This window comes from Monodon monoceros, unplaced genomic scaffold (genome assembly GCF_005190385.1).
Source record: "Monodon monoceros isolate NGI ecotype Baffin Bay Population unplaced genomic scaffold, NGI_Narwhal_1 Super_Scaffold_15, whole genome shotgun sequence".
Taxonomy (NCBI): domain Eukaryota; kingdom Metazoa; phylum Chordata; class Mammalia; order Artiodactyla; family Monodontidae; genus Monodon; species Monodon monoceros.
The window spans coordinates 72,981,923-72,998,299 of NW_021703771.1; the positions used below are offsets into that span (position 1 = coordinate 72,981,923).

Genomic DNA, 16,377 nt, shown 5'->3' on the forward strand with positions numbered 1-16,377 from the left:
TACGCCCCGGGAGCGAGGACGCCGGGCGGCGTGCGCGCGCCTGGCGCCGGTTGGGCGGGGTCGACAGAAGTGGGGCGGGGCCGACGAAGGTTGGGTGGGGCCGACGGGGAAGCGCCTGCGCAGTCCCGCGCCACAGCCTCCCGCGCGGACTGGGCAGGGGCGGGTAGTAATGACCCAAATTAGAGCTACCGTCTCGTGTTCCTCAATATGTTTTTCGCAGTGCTTCCTCACTTTTCCTCCCCCTTGATTTTCATCACTCTCTTCAGAGGTTAGGAGGTCAGAGTGTCTATTTTACAGGTGAGTGTCAAGGGTCAAACAATTCGTTTGTGACAAATCCTGTTCTAGAACCAAATACTCAGAATTTGGCTGAGGCGCTTGTCACGACATAACATGAATAAAATAGAGAATGGGTAAACAAAGGTATTCGGACACAATGATGGTGGAATTTTATATTCTTGATTTTTTTGGTCAACGTATTAATGCAACCAGACAACAAAATTATGTTCCACGATGTACAGAAACATAGTACTCGACAGTACTAGTGGCCATGCTTCCTCCAGGATCTCCATCCTCTACTTCCAACTAAGGTGGCATAGAGGGACTTAAGACACGTTATCCTCTAGGAATGCATGGTAATTAAAATTCTGATTTTAAAACATTCCATTAATTTAACACAGACTTATATAAAGGCAATTCAAGGGAAATACATCCATTCAGTCCACAGATATTTACTGAGCAACTAATACATGCCAGACAACATTGTAGGCATTGGGTAAACAGTGGTCAACAAAATAGAATGTTTCATGAAGCTTAAAGTCTTGTAAAATTCTCAACTAAGTAGAAAATAATAGTTTCGCTATGATGGATTTGAACTCTATTGTAATGTAAAGTATAATTAGTATAGGAAAGTATAATTAGTATAGCTTTTTTTTTTTTTTTTTTTTTGCAGTACGTGGGCCCCTCACTGTTGTGGCCTCTCCCATTGCAGAGCATAGGCTCAGCGAGCCCGCTCCACGGCATGTGGGATCTTCCCTGACCGGGGCACGAACCCGTGTCCCCTGCATTGGCAGGCAGACTCTCAACCCCTGCGCCACTGGGGAAGCCCTAGTATAGCTTTTTGAAATGAAAAAACAATTCAGGGAGGTACAGGTTAATTACCCTAGTTAGACTGAATCAACCTTCATTTTTTATATGAGTGAAAAGGTATGTTGAATTATAAAGGCAATTTATAGTCTAAAAACTTCTCAAAGGGCATATAATGAATACATATTACATGACTCCATTTATATGAAATTCTAGAACAGGCAAAAGTAGTCTGCAGTAACAGAAAGGTGGTTAGTGTTTGCCTGAGGCTGGATTGGGGGCTGGGAGAAGTGAGGTGAAGGACTAGACTGCAAGAAGGCATGAGGAAATGTTTTGAGGTGATGGAAATGTTCTATATCTCAATTAGAGTAGTGGTTAAGCAGATGTATATGTTTATTAAAACACTGAACAGTGCACATAAAATGGATGCATTCTATTACACATAATTTATACCTCAATGAAGTTAATTTTTAAAATTAAAAAACAAAAAACCTCCAAACAGTGGCTTACATTTACTACTTCTGTTTCTTCACTAGTTGTACTAGTCTAGGAAGACTAGGGTACCCTGTAGTAACCTAAATTGAAGAGGTTTCAAACGCCAGGAATTTTTTTCTTCTCATTTACCCTATATGTTCATGGTAGAGTGGATGCGGGCACTGGGACCCTGGGCAGTGGAAAAAAGAAAATGCGATAACTTGCATAACTTCTGCCTGGATATAAGACGTGCCACTTCTGTCCACATTTCATTGGCCAGAGCAAGTCATGTGGCCAAGCCTGATTTCAAAGGGATGGGACACTGAGCTCTACAGTGTGCCCTGAAGGAAAAACAGAATATTTGTGTACCACCCTCATGACTACTACACTAGTCATTTCTTCTTTTACAGTGTGGCTTCTACAACCACCATCCCCCTCAAATGATTGTGTCCAAACTGGGACTCAGAAAAATTGGAGATTATTTTTTCTGGTGAATGGTGACAGTAATTTGGCAGGATCATAGGACACATACCGGAAAGTTAATGAAAAGTAGGTAAAAAGGTAGGTGCCAGGGCTTCCCTGGTGGCGCAATGGTTGAGAATCTGCCTGCCGATGCAGGGGACAAGGGTTCGAGCCCTGGCCTGGGAAGATCCCACATGCCACGGAGCAACTGGGCCCGTGAGCCACAATTACTGAGCCTGCGCGTCTGGAGCCTGTGCTCCGCGACAAGAGAGGCCGCGATAGTGAATGGCCCCCGCTTGCCACAACTAGAGAAAGCCCTCGCACAGAAACGAAGACCCAACACAGCCATAAATAAATAAATAAAATTTAAAAAAAAAAAAGGTAGGTGCCAGTAAAGAGTTTAAATTTTGTTCAATAGGCACAAAGGAGCCATTGAAGGTATTCAAATGAAGGCATAATTTAGATAGGAAACAGGAAGATTGATTTGGCAACTGTGAGTAGAAGGGTTTGGAGGGGAGAGAGAATAGATTGGGCGACTCTTGCAAAAGTGTTGTGACTCCTGGAATTACACAGGAGGGAATGACATGCAGACCATTTCTTGACATTATGTATTTGCTGTCTCTCTTGCCCCAGTAGGTAAACTTTAATGAAGTTAGATACTTCCTCCATTTGACTAGGGCAATGTCTAGCATATTGCAGACATTAATTAGATATTTGTAGAATAAATACATTAAATCAGTAAAAAATAGAATTTGGAGACACTTTTTACATTTCATCAGAGAAATCTAAAAGGACTTTCAGGACTAGTTTCACTCACCTGGTTATCGCAACTGGCAGTCCTCCTCTACCTCCTTCAAAACTTTGAGCCATCTCTTGGGATACAGAGTATGTATAAGACTAGAAAATTCTAACCATGATTAAGAATCTGCTAAAAAAAAAAAAAAAGAAGAGGGAGTTCTTTGGTGGCCTAGTGCTTAGGATTCCAGGCTTTCACTGCTGTGGCCCAGGTTAAGTCCCCTGGTCGGGGGACTGAGATCCTGCAAGCCGCGGATCAGAATCTGCTGAATTTTTAGATTATGTCACAGTTTTTGCAGCAACAAACTGAGACAGATCCTCAGTGCTGTTCACTAACCTTATGCACATTCTTCCTAAATAATAGCTTCCATCACAGACCTGCTACTCCCAGATTGCTGAATGCCATAGGAAAAAAAAAAAATCACACCACCTTGAAGATTGATGCACCACAACTGCATGATGTCTAACCCACCCGAAACATATTTTTCTGCATGTTCCACCTCAGTTATCTCTCTTACTCTTCACATTAGTTATTTCAGACTTTCACCACTGTCCTCATGCCAGCCACATATCCCTTTCTGCCCTTTCAGCAAATCACTATGTCTCCACCTTCAGAGAAAATAGAAGCTGTCAGGTTGAAATTCCCTCAACTTGCTCAGTGAGGCAGAGACTGCCATCTGCCCACCAAATACACATTTTCCTTGGTAACAGAACCTAGCTTGATTAAATTGGGCTGCCTGGAATAAGGACTACATTTTCCAGACTCTCATGCAGCTAGGTGTGGCCGTGGATCTAACTTCTGGCCAGTGGACGTGTTGTATAGAACTTTTAGGAAGGTACCTTACAGGGAGAGGCCCTAAAAATCCCCCTTCCAGTCACATCATCCCCTCTTTTCACCAGGTTAGAACAGGGGAAAAAATGGATAGAGTATAAGCAGCCCACTACTGACCATAAATGACCTTTAGGATATAAGCCATGTGATGAAGATAGCAGAACTGAACAGACGAAGTGTGGAATGACCTTGTGGAGCTGTTATAGCAGGTGTGGACTGCCAACTCGATATTGTCTGTCTAAGCAGTCGTTTTGGGTTTCATATGCAGCATAACCTAATCCCAATACTTTGACCCTCCAACTTAACAAATGTCTCTACCTCACTCTTGCCCTTTGGTTTTGCCTCCTATCTCAAAGAAAGTGTATCTTCCTTTGTCTAAGCCCCATTCCTCCACTTGAACTTAAAGATTTTATTTTTTATTTCCATTTTATGAATTTATATTTGGATAGGCAATGCATTTACATGGTTCAAATTCAAATGATACAAAAGCTTATATAGTGGGAAGTCTTTCTACTATTCTTGCTACCTTAGAAATCCAGTTCCCATCCCCAGAGATAGTAACATCAAACTCGTTAACTACCTTCCAGAGATACTTTTATTATACATGCAATTAAATAATGCAATTTATTAGACCTCTCATGAGCTTTCTATAATTTGCTAGTTTATGTCTTCAATCAAGGAAAATTTCCTTTTGGTAATTTCTTATAGCTTCTATTTTCTTGTTGGGATTGCCTATTTGTACATTTATGAGAATGTTTTTCTTTACATCGTCATGCATAGTTATAAGAGCCATTGTAATATCTTTGCCAATTCCAGATGTTGGAAATAAGATCTTGGGGTCAGCCTCCAGTGATTGTGTTTTCTCTTGAGACTAGGTCATATTTTTATATTTCTGTGTATGCCAGGTAAGTTTGGATTGTATCATGGATGTTGGATATATTAAGTTACACTCCGGATTCTGGGATATGCCTCTGGAGGTGTTCTGCTTGGTTAAGCAAGCAATTAACTTGGTTTAATTTTCTTTCTGTTGGGCAGCATCTCAAATGTCAGTTTAGTTCTTTGATTCTTAGGATGCTTGGATTCCTCCCCACACATATGTGGTTCGTGATTCAGCTAGAGATTTGGGCCATTCTCAGGCAAGATATCATAAAAATGAGACACTCATCTAATGCCATTCCTCTCTCCCAAGTGTTGACTTCCACCCAGAATCTGCCTGCTCTTGGTTCCACTTCTGTATCTTCAGTTTTTTTCCCCCTGAATTTATAGTCGTTACATATGATAAAGTCAATCCATCAGGAGCTTACTTGGTCATACTAGAAGCAGAATCTAGAATTATCTTTCAAGTATGTCATTTGGTTGACAGTTGGATAATAAACTTGAAGGACCAGAATGAAGTCAAAGACTCCAGTTAGGAAGTTATTACAATAATTCAGTCAAGAGTTGATGAAGACCTTCACCGGTCAGAATGGCCATCATCAAAAAATCTACAAACAATAAATGCTGGAGAGGGTGTGGAGAAAAGGGAACCCTCTTGCACTGTTGGTGGGAATGTAAATTGATACAGTCACTATGGAGAACAGTATGGAGGTTCCTTAAAAAGCTAAAAATAGAACTACCATACCACCCAGCAATCCCACTACTGGGCATATACCCTGAGAAAACCATAATTCAAAAAGAGTCATGTACCACAATGTTCATTGCAGCTCTCTTCACAATAGCCAGGTCATGGAAGCAACCTAAGTGTCCACTGACGGATGAATGGATAAAGAAGATGTGGCACATATATACAATGGAATATTACTCAGCCATAAAAAGAAACGAAATTGAGTTATCTGCAGTGAGGTGGATGGACTTAGAGACTGTCATACAGAGTGAAGTAAGTCAGAAAGAGAAAAATACCATATGCTAACACATATATATGGAATCTAAAAAAAAAAAATTGGCTCTGAAGAATCTAGGGGCAGGACAGGAATAAAGACGCAGACGTAGAGAATGGACTTGAGGACACGGGGAGGGGGAAGGGTAAGGTGGGACTAAGTGAGAGAGTGGCATGGACATATAGACACTACCAAATGTAAAACAGATAGCTAGTGGGAAGAAGCTGCACAGCACAGGGAGATCAGCTTGGTGCTTTGTGTCCCCCTAGAGGGGTGGGATAGGGAGGGTGGGAGGGAGACACAAGAGGGAGGGGATATGGGGATATATGTATACGTATAGCTGATTCACTTTGTTATACAGCAGAAACTAACACATCATTGTAAAGCACTTATACTCCAATAAAGATTTTTTTTAAAAAAAAAGTGTTGATGAGGGCCTTAACCAAATTAGTTTAACCAAACAATGGGGATGAAGATGATGAATTAGAGAAAAATGCACCAGGTAAATAACCGAATTTCATGAATCATTGCATGGGAGACAGGCAAAGTATAAAATGACCTCAAATTGTTTTGCAAATCAGATTATACACGAACACAAAGTACACATTAGTTGGGGTACAAGTTCAGCAACAGTAACAAATGGTATATATATATATATATATATACATGAATTTTTTTCCTTTTAATATTCTGCAGTTAGACAGACAGCCCTGCTTCATGCCATCTTTCAGGTAGCCAGGTTTTATTCATTTTGTTAATCCACCATCACGAGGGTATTTTCCTAGATTTTATGGGTCAATATAAAGTCATGATTCTATGTTCCATCCTGTGGGAAGAGGGAAGGAGCAAGTGAAGGGCAAACAATATCAACTTTAGGTGTATGAAGTAGTTTTTTTTTGTTGTTTTTTTTTTGCAGTACACGGGCCTCTCACTGTCGTGGTCTCTCCCGCTGTGGAGCACAAGCTCCGGACGCGCAGGCCCAGCGGCCATGGCCCACGGGCCCAGCCGCTCTGTGGCATGTGGGATCCTCCCGGACCGGGGCACGAACCCGTGTCCCCTGCGTTGGCAGGCGGACTCCCAACCACTGCGCCACCAGGGAAGCCCTGAAGTAGAATTTGCATATGTCACATCTGCTCATATCCCAGTGGCCAAAACCTAGTCATGTGGCCACAACTAATTACAAGGGAATATGAGAAACATGGGCTCTAGTGGGACAGTTGAAACATGAACAGGGATGGGGGCTCTATTAGTAAAAGGAAAACTGAGAGAATGGAAGCTGGAGAACAAGAGCAGCCTGTGTCATTAGTCAACCCCTCTGGGAGCTAGGAACTCTTGAGAATTCCCCTTTTCACTACAGAACAAATTTAACCCTCCTCCAGGGAAAACAAAGTCCCACCCAGACTGTGAATCCACCAAAATGTCCCGGATCTCTGGGTGACTTTATGTAAGGGAGAAGGAAAGACTGGATACTTGGGAGGACAACTGCCTATGTCTCAAACATAAATTTGATATCCTCCCTTTTGCCTTCACACAAAAGCAGATACATTTTCTGTGTATTTGTCTTTGGCATAACAAGGTATGGTCACAATTTTAAGCATGCCAAACATGGATCCAAAATGCAGTAAAACGAGAGAGCCAATGAGCTAGACGCAGGGTCCCACAATGGCACCCGTCAGCACCAGGGTCCACGCAGTAGAAGAAGCTCCAAAGAACGGCTGCCACCAGTGTCTATGTTCCCAGGGTGAGCCGCAGCTGCCTCCCACCTCAACAGGAGACTCTCCAGGACCAGGAGTGTATGTCCACCATTCAATCATCCGCTAGAAGATGGTGTGGAAGTCACGGAAAAGTAGCTTTTGGGCAAAGAAAGAAATTAAATTGTGATGCAGGTCTGCTGAAACCACAGCTAACCTGGCTGAGAGCTCCTGGACGACGATGATGGCATATGAAGGCAAACACATTGTATTAGAGACATTTTCTCTGGAACATATCATCAGAATTAAAAAGGAAATTGGATTCCATGGAGTCCTTATCACTTCTCACCCACCAAAAATATGCTAACTAAAAGGACAAATAAATACATTAATTGGAAATCTTAAAAAAATGTAGTAAAATGAATCATAAGCATAATGCAGTTTGCATGAGCTATACAACAGCCTCACATAGACCAAATATAAATTTACAAGTGGGACTTCCCTGTAGGTCCAGTGGTTAAGACTCTGCGCTCCCAACGCAGGGGGCCTGGGTTCGAGCCCTGATCAGGGAACTAGATCCCGCATGCCGCAACTAAGAGCCGGCGCAGCCAAATAAATAAATATTTAAAAAAATTGTTTACAAATGAGTGCAAACAAGAGGATAAAAGGAGACCTAAGAATGATGGTAGGGACTTTCCTGGGGGCACAGTGGTTTAAGAATTCGCCTGCCAATGCAGGGGACACGGGTTTGAGCCCTGGTCCAGGAGGATCTCACATGCTCCGGAGCAACTAAGCCCGTGTGCCACAACTGCTGAGCCCATGCGCCACAACTACTGAAGTCCTTGCACCTGGAGCCTGTGCTCCACAACAAGAGAAGCCACTACAATAAGAAGCATGTGCACTGCAATGAAGAGTAGCCCCCGCTCCCTGCAACTAGAGAAAGCCCAGGTGCAGCAATGAAGACCCAACGCAGCCAAAAATAAATAAATTAAAAAAAAAAAATGATGGTAATGCTTGAAAAAGGGGGAGAAAAAACCCTAAATATTTGTTCATCTTTGTAAAGTTGATTTAAGATGTAACATCAACATATATACTTTATTTGGTAGGCAGTTCATGTGATAAAGTAAAAAGATTATAAATAAAGGAAAAGAGATTAGCTAATAACTTCACATTTTAAAAATTACTAACTGGGCTCAAATGATACTAAATGCAGAGTTCAATAATTAAAAAAGGTTTAAATCTGTGATCTAAAGGGAGCCTTTAACATGAAATATTTATTGTACTTATACTGGGCAAAACGAAAACTTTACTGGGCTACACTTTTAGTTTGCCTTAATTTAAGTAGGGATTATCATTAGCTATATATGTTTTAATTTCAAAGCACCAAATTTTTTTTTTTAAAGAGCTTTAGTACTTTTTTTATTTTTTATCTTTGTCTGCGTTGGGTCTTCGTTGCTGTGCGCGGGCTTTCTTCTAGTTGTGGTGAGCGGGGGCTACTCTTCGTTGTGGTGCACAGGCCTCTCATTGCGGTGGCTTCTCTTGTTGCAGAGCACGGGCTCTAGGCACGCGGGCTTCAGTAGTTGCGGCACGCAGGCCCTAGCATGCGCGGGCTTCAGCAGTTGAGGCGCGCAGGCTCTAGGGCGTGTGGGCTTCAGTAGTTTTGGTGCATGGGCTTAGTTGCTCTGCAGCATGTGGGATCTTCCTGGACCAGGGATGGAACCTGTGTCCCATGCATTGGCAAGCAGACTCTTAACCAGTGTGCCACCAGGGAAGTCCTTAAATTTTTAATCATAAATTTTCTCTGAGAATAAAAAGATTAAATTTTTGAATTAAAAAATCAACTTACTTAACTAAGCAGCCTAAAAGTCAGCCTTCCACACATAATTTAAAGATTTGAATTTTGCTTTTTTTTTTTATTATGATCCCAGCAAATGTTACACTAGAGAAAATGATTGGGGAAATACAAATAGATTCATTAAGAACACAGGCTGATTATTCGTATCTACTACATTCAGAAGTATGCAAAACAATTTAGTTATATTGCAATGCTGTAACTCCTTTTCCTAACAAAGCATTATTTTATAAAACTGTAGTGTTGTATTGATTCAATTTTAATACAAAATACTTATATACATAATACAATATAAAAGTAAACTGTGGTATAGTGCCTTCACAAAGGGATCTATTAAGGCGCTTTACAAATACACCATTATGTTGATCCAAATTACTTTTTGTTTTAGATTAAAACAAACAGGCTAAATGTTTCACTTTAAATACCAAAGGGATTTTTGTTTATTTTTGTTTATTAAAGAAAAATTTCTAAAGTACCTTAGGTAACAGCAGCAGCAATATCTAAAAATCCTCCCACTGTATTCTCTAATTTCAACATATTATTAAGTCAGAAGAAAACATTTCCACTCACAGTTTTGCACTTTGCAACAGCAGAAGGTAATAACTTTTTAAAAAAGTCAATCTCAAAGTGACTTCTTAGTCATACATTCTATAGTTTCTATTACAAATAAGGTAGAAAAGATACAGCAACAGGGCCTGCCTTAGGACGTCACTGGACAATACATAACTGTATCTACAATTACATAATTATAGAACACATTTCATAAATACCACTGATATGCATAAAAGGGGTGAGTATAAGAAAGACAGCAAGTTTTTTTTTAATGAGTGGGAAAATTATTTTAAAAAGAAAACATCAATGTTTTCACTCCATTTCAATTGAGAGCATATAGATTTTTGACATCGTTCTCATCTTTTTGGTCAGGAAGCACCAGATTCTATACTGGAAGATCTGGATATAGTTGGGAATAAGACAGCTAATAAGTATATCCAAACTGCTAAAAATGCAGATACGAAAGGCTTGTACACTGCTTCAGATAAACACAAAAAGCTTATACTGTCAGAGGAAATTTAAAAGAATACAAAATTTGTAGTGTCTGTTACATTTGAGGAATAAGGGCAACACAGATTTTGGGGGGAGGGAGGGGGAGAAGACAGCACCTTAGTTTTCCTACAATGTAAATGTAACAAAGTTGGTTTTGTTCTGTATTGCACCATAGTCCAGAAATAAAACAACTAAATGGAAATTTCAATAAATCTGACTGAGAAAGCCCGAAGAACAAGGGGGATAACTTAAAAATTTGAGTACTGAGCTAGACAGTTCTTGAACTAATTTGTTTTGCATAGAATTTTACAGGACTAATCAAATGTTCCATGAAGTGAAGACTGCCATCTTATATAGTGCATTTTCCTACAATCCTCTGAGTAGAAGTCCTTCAGAAATATTTATTAAGCTTGTAACAAGCCAAACATGTATTTCAGTGCCCTCAAAAGGGTGTGTTTTAAATGTCTTGGTGCTGTACCAGCAAGAGAGGCAGTCCTAAGGATATCTTATCACATGGTACAGACCTTTCACACCATAAATTATCAGTGTTTATACAAGATGTGCTAATCTGAGTACTAATTAGTAAACTTACAGCAAAGTTCCTAGTTTAATATATCAGTGTTCTTGCAGGACAGAGGTCCCTAACCAAGAGTTTGTGACAGGTTTCAACACATCCAAAATCCCTAAACTGCATGCAACATTTTGTGTGTATGTGTTGATGTGCATTTTTCTGGGAAGAGAAGCCACAGCTTTCATCAGATTCTCGGAAGGGCCAATGACTCCCAAAGACCTACCATTACATAGTGGCTAATGCACTGGTTTACAAGCTGAGAAGACCAACTATAGAAAGGCCACCTATAGAAAGGAGGGAAGTGTGAGCTAATAAATCTTTTTTGCTCTCCCCAATTCAACCAGAACAGCTTTGCCTTTAATTTTACTTGCATACATGATTCCGTTAGCTTTTATTTGAAGAAAGCTGTAAGTTTGAAAAATCACTAAAATTATGCTTCTTCTCCACAAATATTGTTTTGATGAAACAATTCCCTATCAGTGGAGCTTCAGGAAATAAAATACAAATTTTACTAATGTGAGAATAGAGCCCTTTCCCCCTTCCTAAAAGCTAAGCTAAATGTATTTTGGTATGAAACCACAAGTTGTCCTTATACCTAAGTATTATATATAACAGTAATGCTGAAAAACATACTGTTTAACCTTAATAAGTTAGGAGGTTTTGAATTTTCCTAAGACCACTATGTATTTTTTCCTAATTACTAATGGCCACCTTAATTAGGAGTTAAATAATTTTTTTTTCACCAATTAATCTCTGCCTACAGGTAAAATATTGCCAAATAGCCACATTTTCTTTTGCCAGTAACAATCTGTGTATGCATCTCTGTTCTGAAAGAGGAAAACTATAACATTACTGATGACATAATCAAAACTGTCACTATATAGAAAAAGTACTTTTCTAGTAAGTACCCACAAATAATTTTTAAAGTTTCATATGAAGCTGAAAATGATCTCTCTGCTTAGGATGTGGAACTTTTTTTAAATTTCAAAGTAAAAATATTAGCTTTTAGTATTGAAAATTTTAATTTATGGCAGCTTTGTTCCCTTTAAAAACTGAAAGCAGCATTAAAAATACCAATATGAAAAGAAAAATGGTAGTGCTTTGCTTCTTTCAAAGCCAGTAATTTTCTGAGATATGTTAGAAAATTAAATATTCCACAGATGGGATAAAAAGATAAACTGCACTAGTTTTCATTTGGATGAGCATACTGTTTCAACCTTGTATTTCTTAGTTACAAAATGTGAATTATACAGATTATCATTAGCCTAGGAACACTCACCACCATGATGGCTTCATTTCTATAGCTTATTTTTTTCCAAAAACAAATTATGGGGGAAGAAGAAAAAAACACCTCTGTAAATGTGGGGTATATTTCATATTTGGTTAAAGCAAGATAAAACTAAAACTGTCTTTCAAAAAATTTTCAAAAATTCTTGTTTTTTAAAAAATTATTTAGCATATGTACAAATAGATATCAGGCTTCTCCTTTTAAACAAAGCACTATTTTTTATTTTAAGTACTTTAAGTACCAAGAACTGACTATAATATTCAGCTCATAATTTACTTTATAACAATTTTTTTCTAAATTACTGATTAAAAAGGCTGGAATAAATTAACATTTCAAAAGGATTTCCCATAATTTAGGAACATAAAAAATTGTACACAGAGCACACATACATAGCTCTGTTACATTTGCATAATTTTACTCTCAGAGCTTCAAAAACCCCTGCGTTTCAGGCCTTTTTGCAAAGCCTCATTACCATTATTTCCTAGTGTGTTAAACATACACTAGGTCACGATTTTTGATCTCTGAGCCTGTGTGCTGATCATCTTCATCTGACTGTTGCTCTGGGCCTTGTGAATTAATATATTCATATTCAATAGGCTTTGGATAATTATATGGGTAGCCATTGTCATCAAAAAACCTCCGAAAGGTAAATTCATAGAAAGCATGTTCAGGGTGCTTTCCATTTTTATACCATCCGTTCAGAGTGTCATTTACATTTTCTTCTTCATTATCATCACTCCGTAACTTATCAGGATCAACAGGATCAAAATTTGATGTATCTGTTGGGTGTGTGATTTTAGGAATGTATGAAGCAGATTGCTGTCTCAGGTCACTGGAAAAATCAATTGTTTTAAAAAACGGATGAGCTTTTATTTCATCAGCACCATTCTTGCCTAAGCGATCTTCTGGTCCTCTGCAGAGTTTAATAATAAGATCAGAGGCTTCAGGACTCAGTTTAGCTTGCGGTGGGATATGAAGAGATGTTTGCCAGTTGATAACCTTTAAGGAAGATTTTTAAAAATTAGAAGGAAAGAAATAAGAAAAACAAAAATTTCCTCCAAGTTTCAAATGAAAAAATCTTACTGGACTATCAGTATTTTCTTAAAATAAATTGCATTGTATTTCACCTTCCTTACCTTTTTATTTTACTTCATTTTTTTGGCCATGCCGCACAGTTCGTGGGATCTTAGATTCCCCCATCAGGGATCGAACCCAGGCCCTTGGCAGTGGAAGTGTGAGTCCTAACCACTGGACCGCCAGGGAATTCCCTCACTTTCCTCACCTTTAATAACGAATCGGTGGGAAATAACTTTTCTTTCCATTCCCTCCTCTCTAGGCAACTTATACTCATATTACATGACTCACTGTAAGTTTTAGTTCCCCTGTTAAGACCTTCAACCTACGGTAGAAATGACTTTCTACTGTGCCTCCCCAGTTCTATATATTTCCTTGTAGCATAATATCTCTAATAATTTGTGGTATCTATTTATGTCTGTGTCCTACTACAGTATAAAATTTCATAAGGCTATAGACCATGTTTTGTCTTTGCATTTCCCAGTGTTTGGCAAATTGCCTGGCACATAATTAATAGATATTCAATAAACACTTATTGTTTTGAATAAACTGGAATGAGGGAGGGAGAAAGGAAGGGAGGGAGAGAAGGGGTAGGTCTCCATAAATATTTATTAAATAAATGAATAAATGAACTTCATTCTTCCTTATTCATATATGAGCTTATCAGCGCTGTGTAGGGAAGAAAATGAAACCCCCTCTTCAATAACCAAAGTAAAAACTCAATGGACCCTTTAGGCCTTGGCGCGTGACTCGGCTCAGTCCAGTTCAAGATGCTGATAAACAGGGCTGGTGCTTGAAAGCTTTTTGAGGAGATAACATGTATTTGAACATGTTATGATTGATATATACAGAGTAGAGGTTTTTGCTTACTGTCCCTTTCATGGTGGTAGCAGGGGAGAACTTCTGAAAAGGTGCCAAATATGTGCAAGAACATGTATCTGCCCCATAGAGAATTTCTGTAGAATTCAATTCCATTTAAACTATTTAAAATCATTTTTCTGCCAACCAGCCCCAGCCTGAAGCCCAACATAGTAAGTAGACTAGCTATCCTAGCAATACAGCTATCCTAAGACAACTCTGTCAGCTGTTTTAACTTACAAAGGTTAGTTCTAAATCCCATTCTTTTGACTATTCTAAACATTGTATGTTTCAAAGTATCCTTTTAAAAACTTGGTTTTTTGTGCTTACATTTTTTTCTATAATAGATTATTTTGATGATTAAATTTGACCCCTTTGACAGAAAATGGATTAGTGGATTCCTAAGGATCAGGGAGGAGTTTGTGCATAGGGTTTCGGGGGCGGGGTGGGGGGCGGGTGTTGAAGAACTGTTCTACACTTTGATTATGGTGGTGATTGCATTTGTCAAATTTCAGAGTGAGTTTTACTGAATGTAAATTCAACGTGAATAAACATGACTTTAAAAACTTAAAAAAAACAAAAAACAAAAACTCAATGGATGGGCTCAACAGCAGAATGGAGATGTCAGAGGAAAGAATCAGTGAACTTAAAGAAAACTCGATAGAAATGATACAATCTGAACAACAGAGAGAAAAAAGAGTTTGAAAATATGAGAACCTCAGTAACCTGCGGGACTATACCAAAAGGTCTAATGTTGGTGTCAGAGTTCCAAAAGGAAAAAATATGTGGTACAGAAAAAATATTTGAAGAAATGATGGCTGAAAATTCTCCAAATCTGATAAAAGACAAACCTGTAAATTAAAGATGCTGTTTGGTGTCAAGAGACACCAAACAGGACAAGCCCTAAGAAATCCATGCCCAGACAAATCTTAATTACAACACTGAAAGCTAAAGAAAATTTCTTATAAGTAGCCAGTGAAAAATGATGCATTACTTGAGGGAACAATGATTTGAATTACTGCAGATTTCTCATCAGAAAACTATGGGGGACAGAAGTGGACACGTTTTAAAGTGCTGCAAGACCTGAAACCCAGACTTCTATTACCAAGTGATAATATCCTAAGGAAGGTGAAATAAAGACATTCCTAGGTGAAGGAAAACTAAAATGATCTGCTGTAAGCAAACCTGCTCCAAAATATTTGCTAAAGGAAGTTCTTCAGACAGAAGGGATTGATAGAGAAAGAATCGTAAAACATCAGGAATGTGGGAAAGCAAGGAAAATGCTAACTAGCTGCGTAAATGACTCTATTCCCATCTTGAGTTCTTTAAAATAAGCGGATGGTTGAAAACAAAAACTGTAACATTGTTGGATGAGGCTTTTTATTTTTTTTGATGCGGACCATTTTTAAAGTCTTTATTGAATTTGTTACAATATTGCTTCTGTTTCATGTTCTGGTTTTTTTTTTTTGGGCCAGGAGGCATGTGGGATCTTAGCTGCCCATGCTTTGGAAGGTGAAGTCTTAACCACTGGACCACCAGGGAACTCCTGGATGAGGTTTTAAACGTATGTAGACGTGATGTATAAAAAACTAAGACACGGGGCTTCCCTGGTGGCGCAGTGGTTGGGAGTGCACCTGTCAATGCAGGGGACTCAGGTTCGAGCCCTGGTCCGGGAGGATCCCACATGCCGTGGAGCAGCTAGGCCCATGCGCCACGGCTACTGGGCCTGTGCTCTGGAGCCCGTGAGCCACGACTACTGAAGCCCGCGTGCCTGGAGCCCATGCTCCGCAACAGGAGAGGCCACTGCAGTGAGAAGCCCACACACCGCAACAAAGAGTGGCCCCTGCTCTCTGCAACTGGAGAAAGCCCGCGCGCGACAGCGGGGTCCCAGTGCAGCCAAAAATAAATAAATAAAAATCAAACAAAAAAAACCTAAGACACAAAGGGTAGAGAATGAAGGGACCTATATGGTAGTAAGGTTCTACACTGAACTTTTAGTGGTAAGATACTGATTCTAAGTAGACAATGAAAATTTAGTATGTATCTTGTAATCACTAGAGCAACCTCTAACAGAACTATATAAAGAGATAATAGTCAAAAACACAGTAGAGTGAGATCTCATGGAAAATGGCAAATAGGAAGCCTCAGTGGTCAGTCCCTCCACAAAAACAATCATTAAACTGAGAAAAAAAAATGCAACTCTTACCATAATCAACCATTTTGGTACTGTGGAATCTGACTTGACCCTAAGAGCAACGAGGGGGGTGCTTCATGAAGGGAAAAACTGCTAAAACTTGGTAAGATAGCAGTGTGCATGAACCAACTACCATTCACCATTGCTCAGCCCCACCATGGTTATGGAGAGGGCAGCCCATTTTCCTGGTATGGTGCCAAGGTAGGCAGTAAGGACGCTGCCTTCCAAAAATTTGAGGCTGTGCATTTTGGTTGGTCTTGGTGATTCCCTGAGAGACCAGTC

At 39.4% G+C, this 16,377-nt stretch overlaps 1 protein-coding gene across 3 annotated transcripts in view; it reads right to left on the reverse strand.

Annotated features, from left to right (window-relative positions):
• Positions 1–9,119: 9,119 nt before the first annotated feature.
• The window catches only part of LATS1 (large tumor suppressor kinase 1), a 41,934-nt gene continuing 34,676 nt past the window's right edge, over positions 9,120–16,377 (reverse strand). For 2 of the 3 annotated variants that reach the window (XM_029223778.1, XM_029223779.1), the window contains exon 8: positions 9,120–12,968. In XM_029223778.1, the coding sequence (XP_029079611.1) occupies positions 12,459–12,968 (510 nt within the window). In that variant the 3' untranslated portion in view covers positions 9,120–12,458. The remainder of the gene's footprint in view (positions 12,969–16,377) is intronic. The other variant, XM_029223780.1, reaches the window with a different exon arrangement.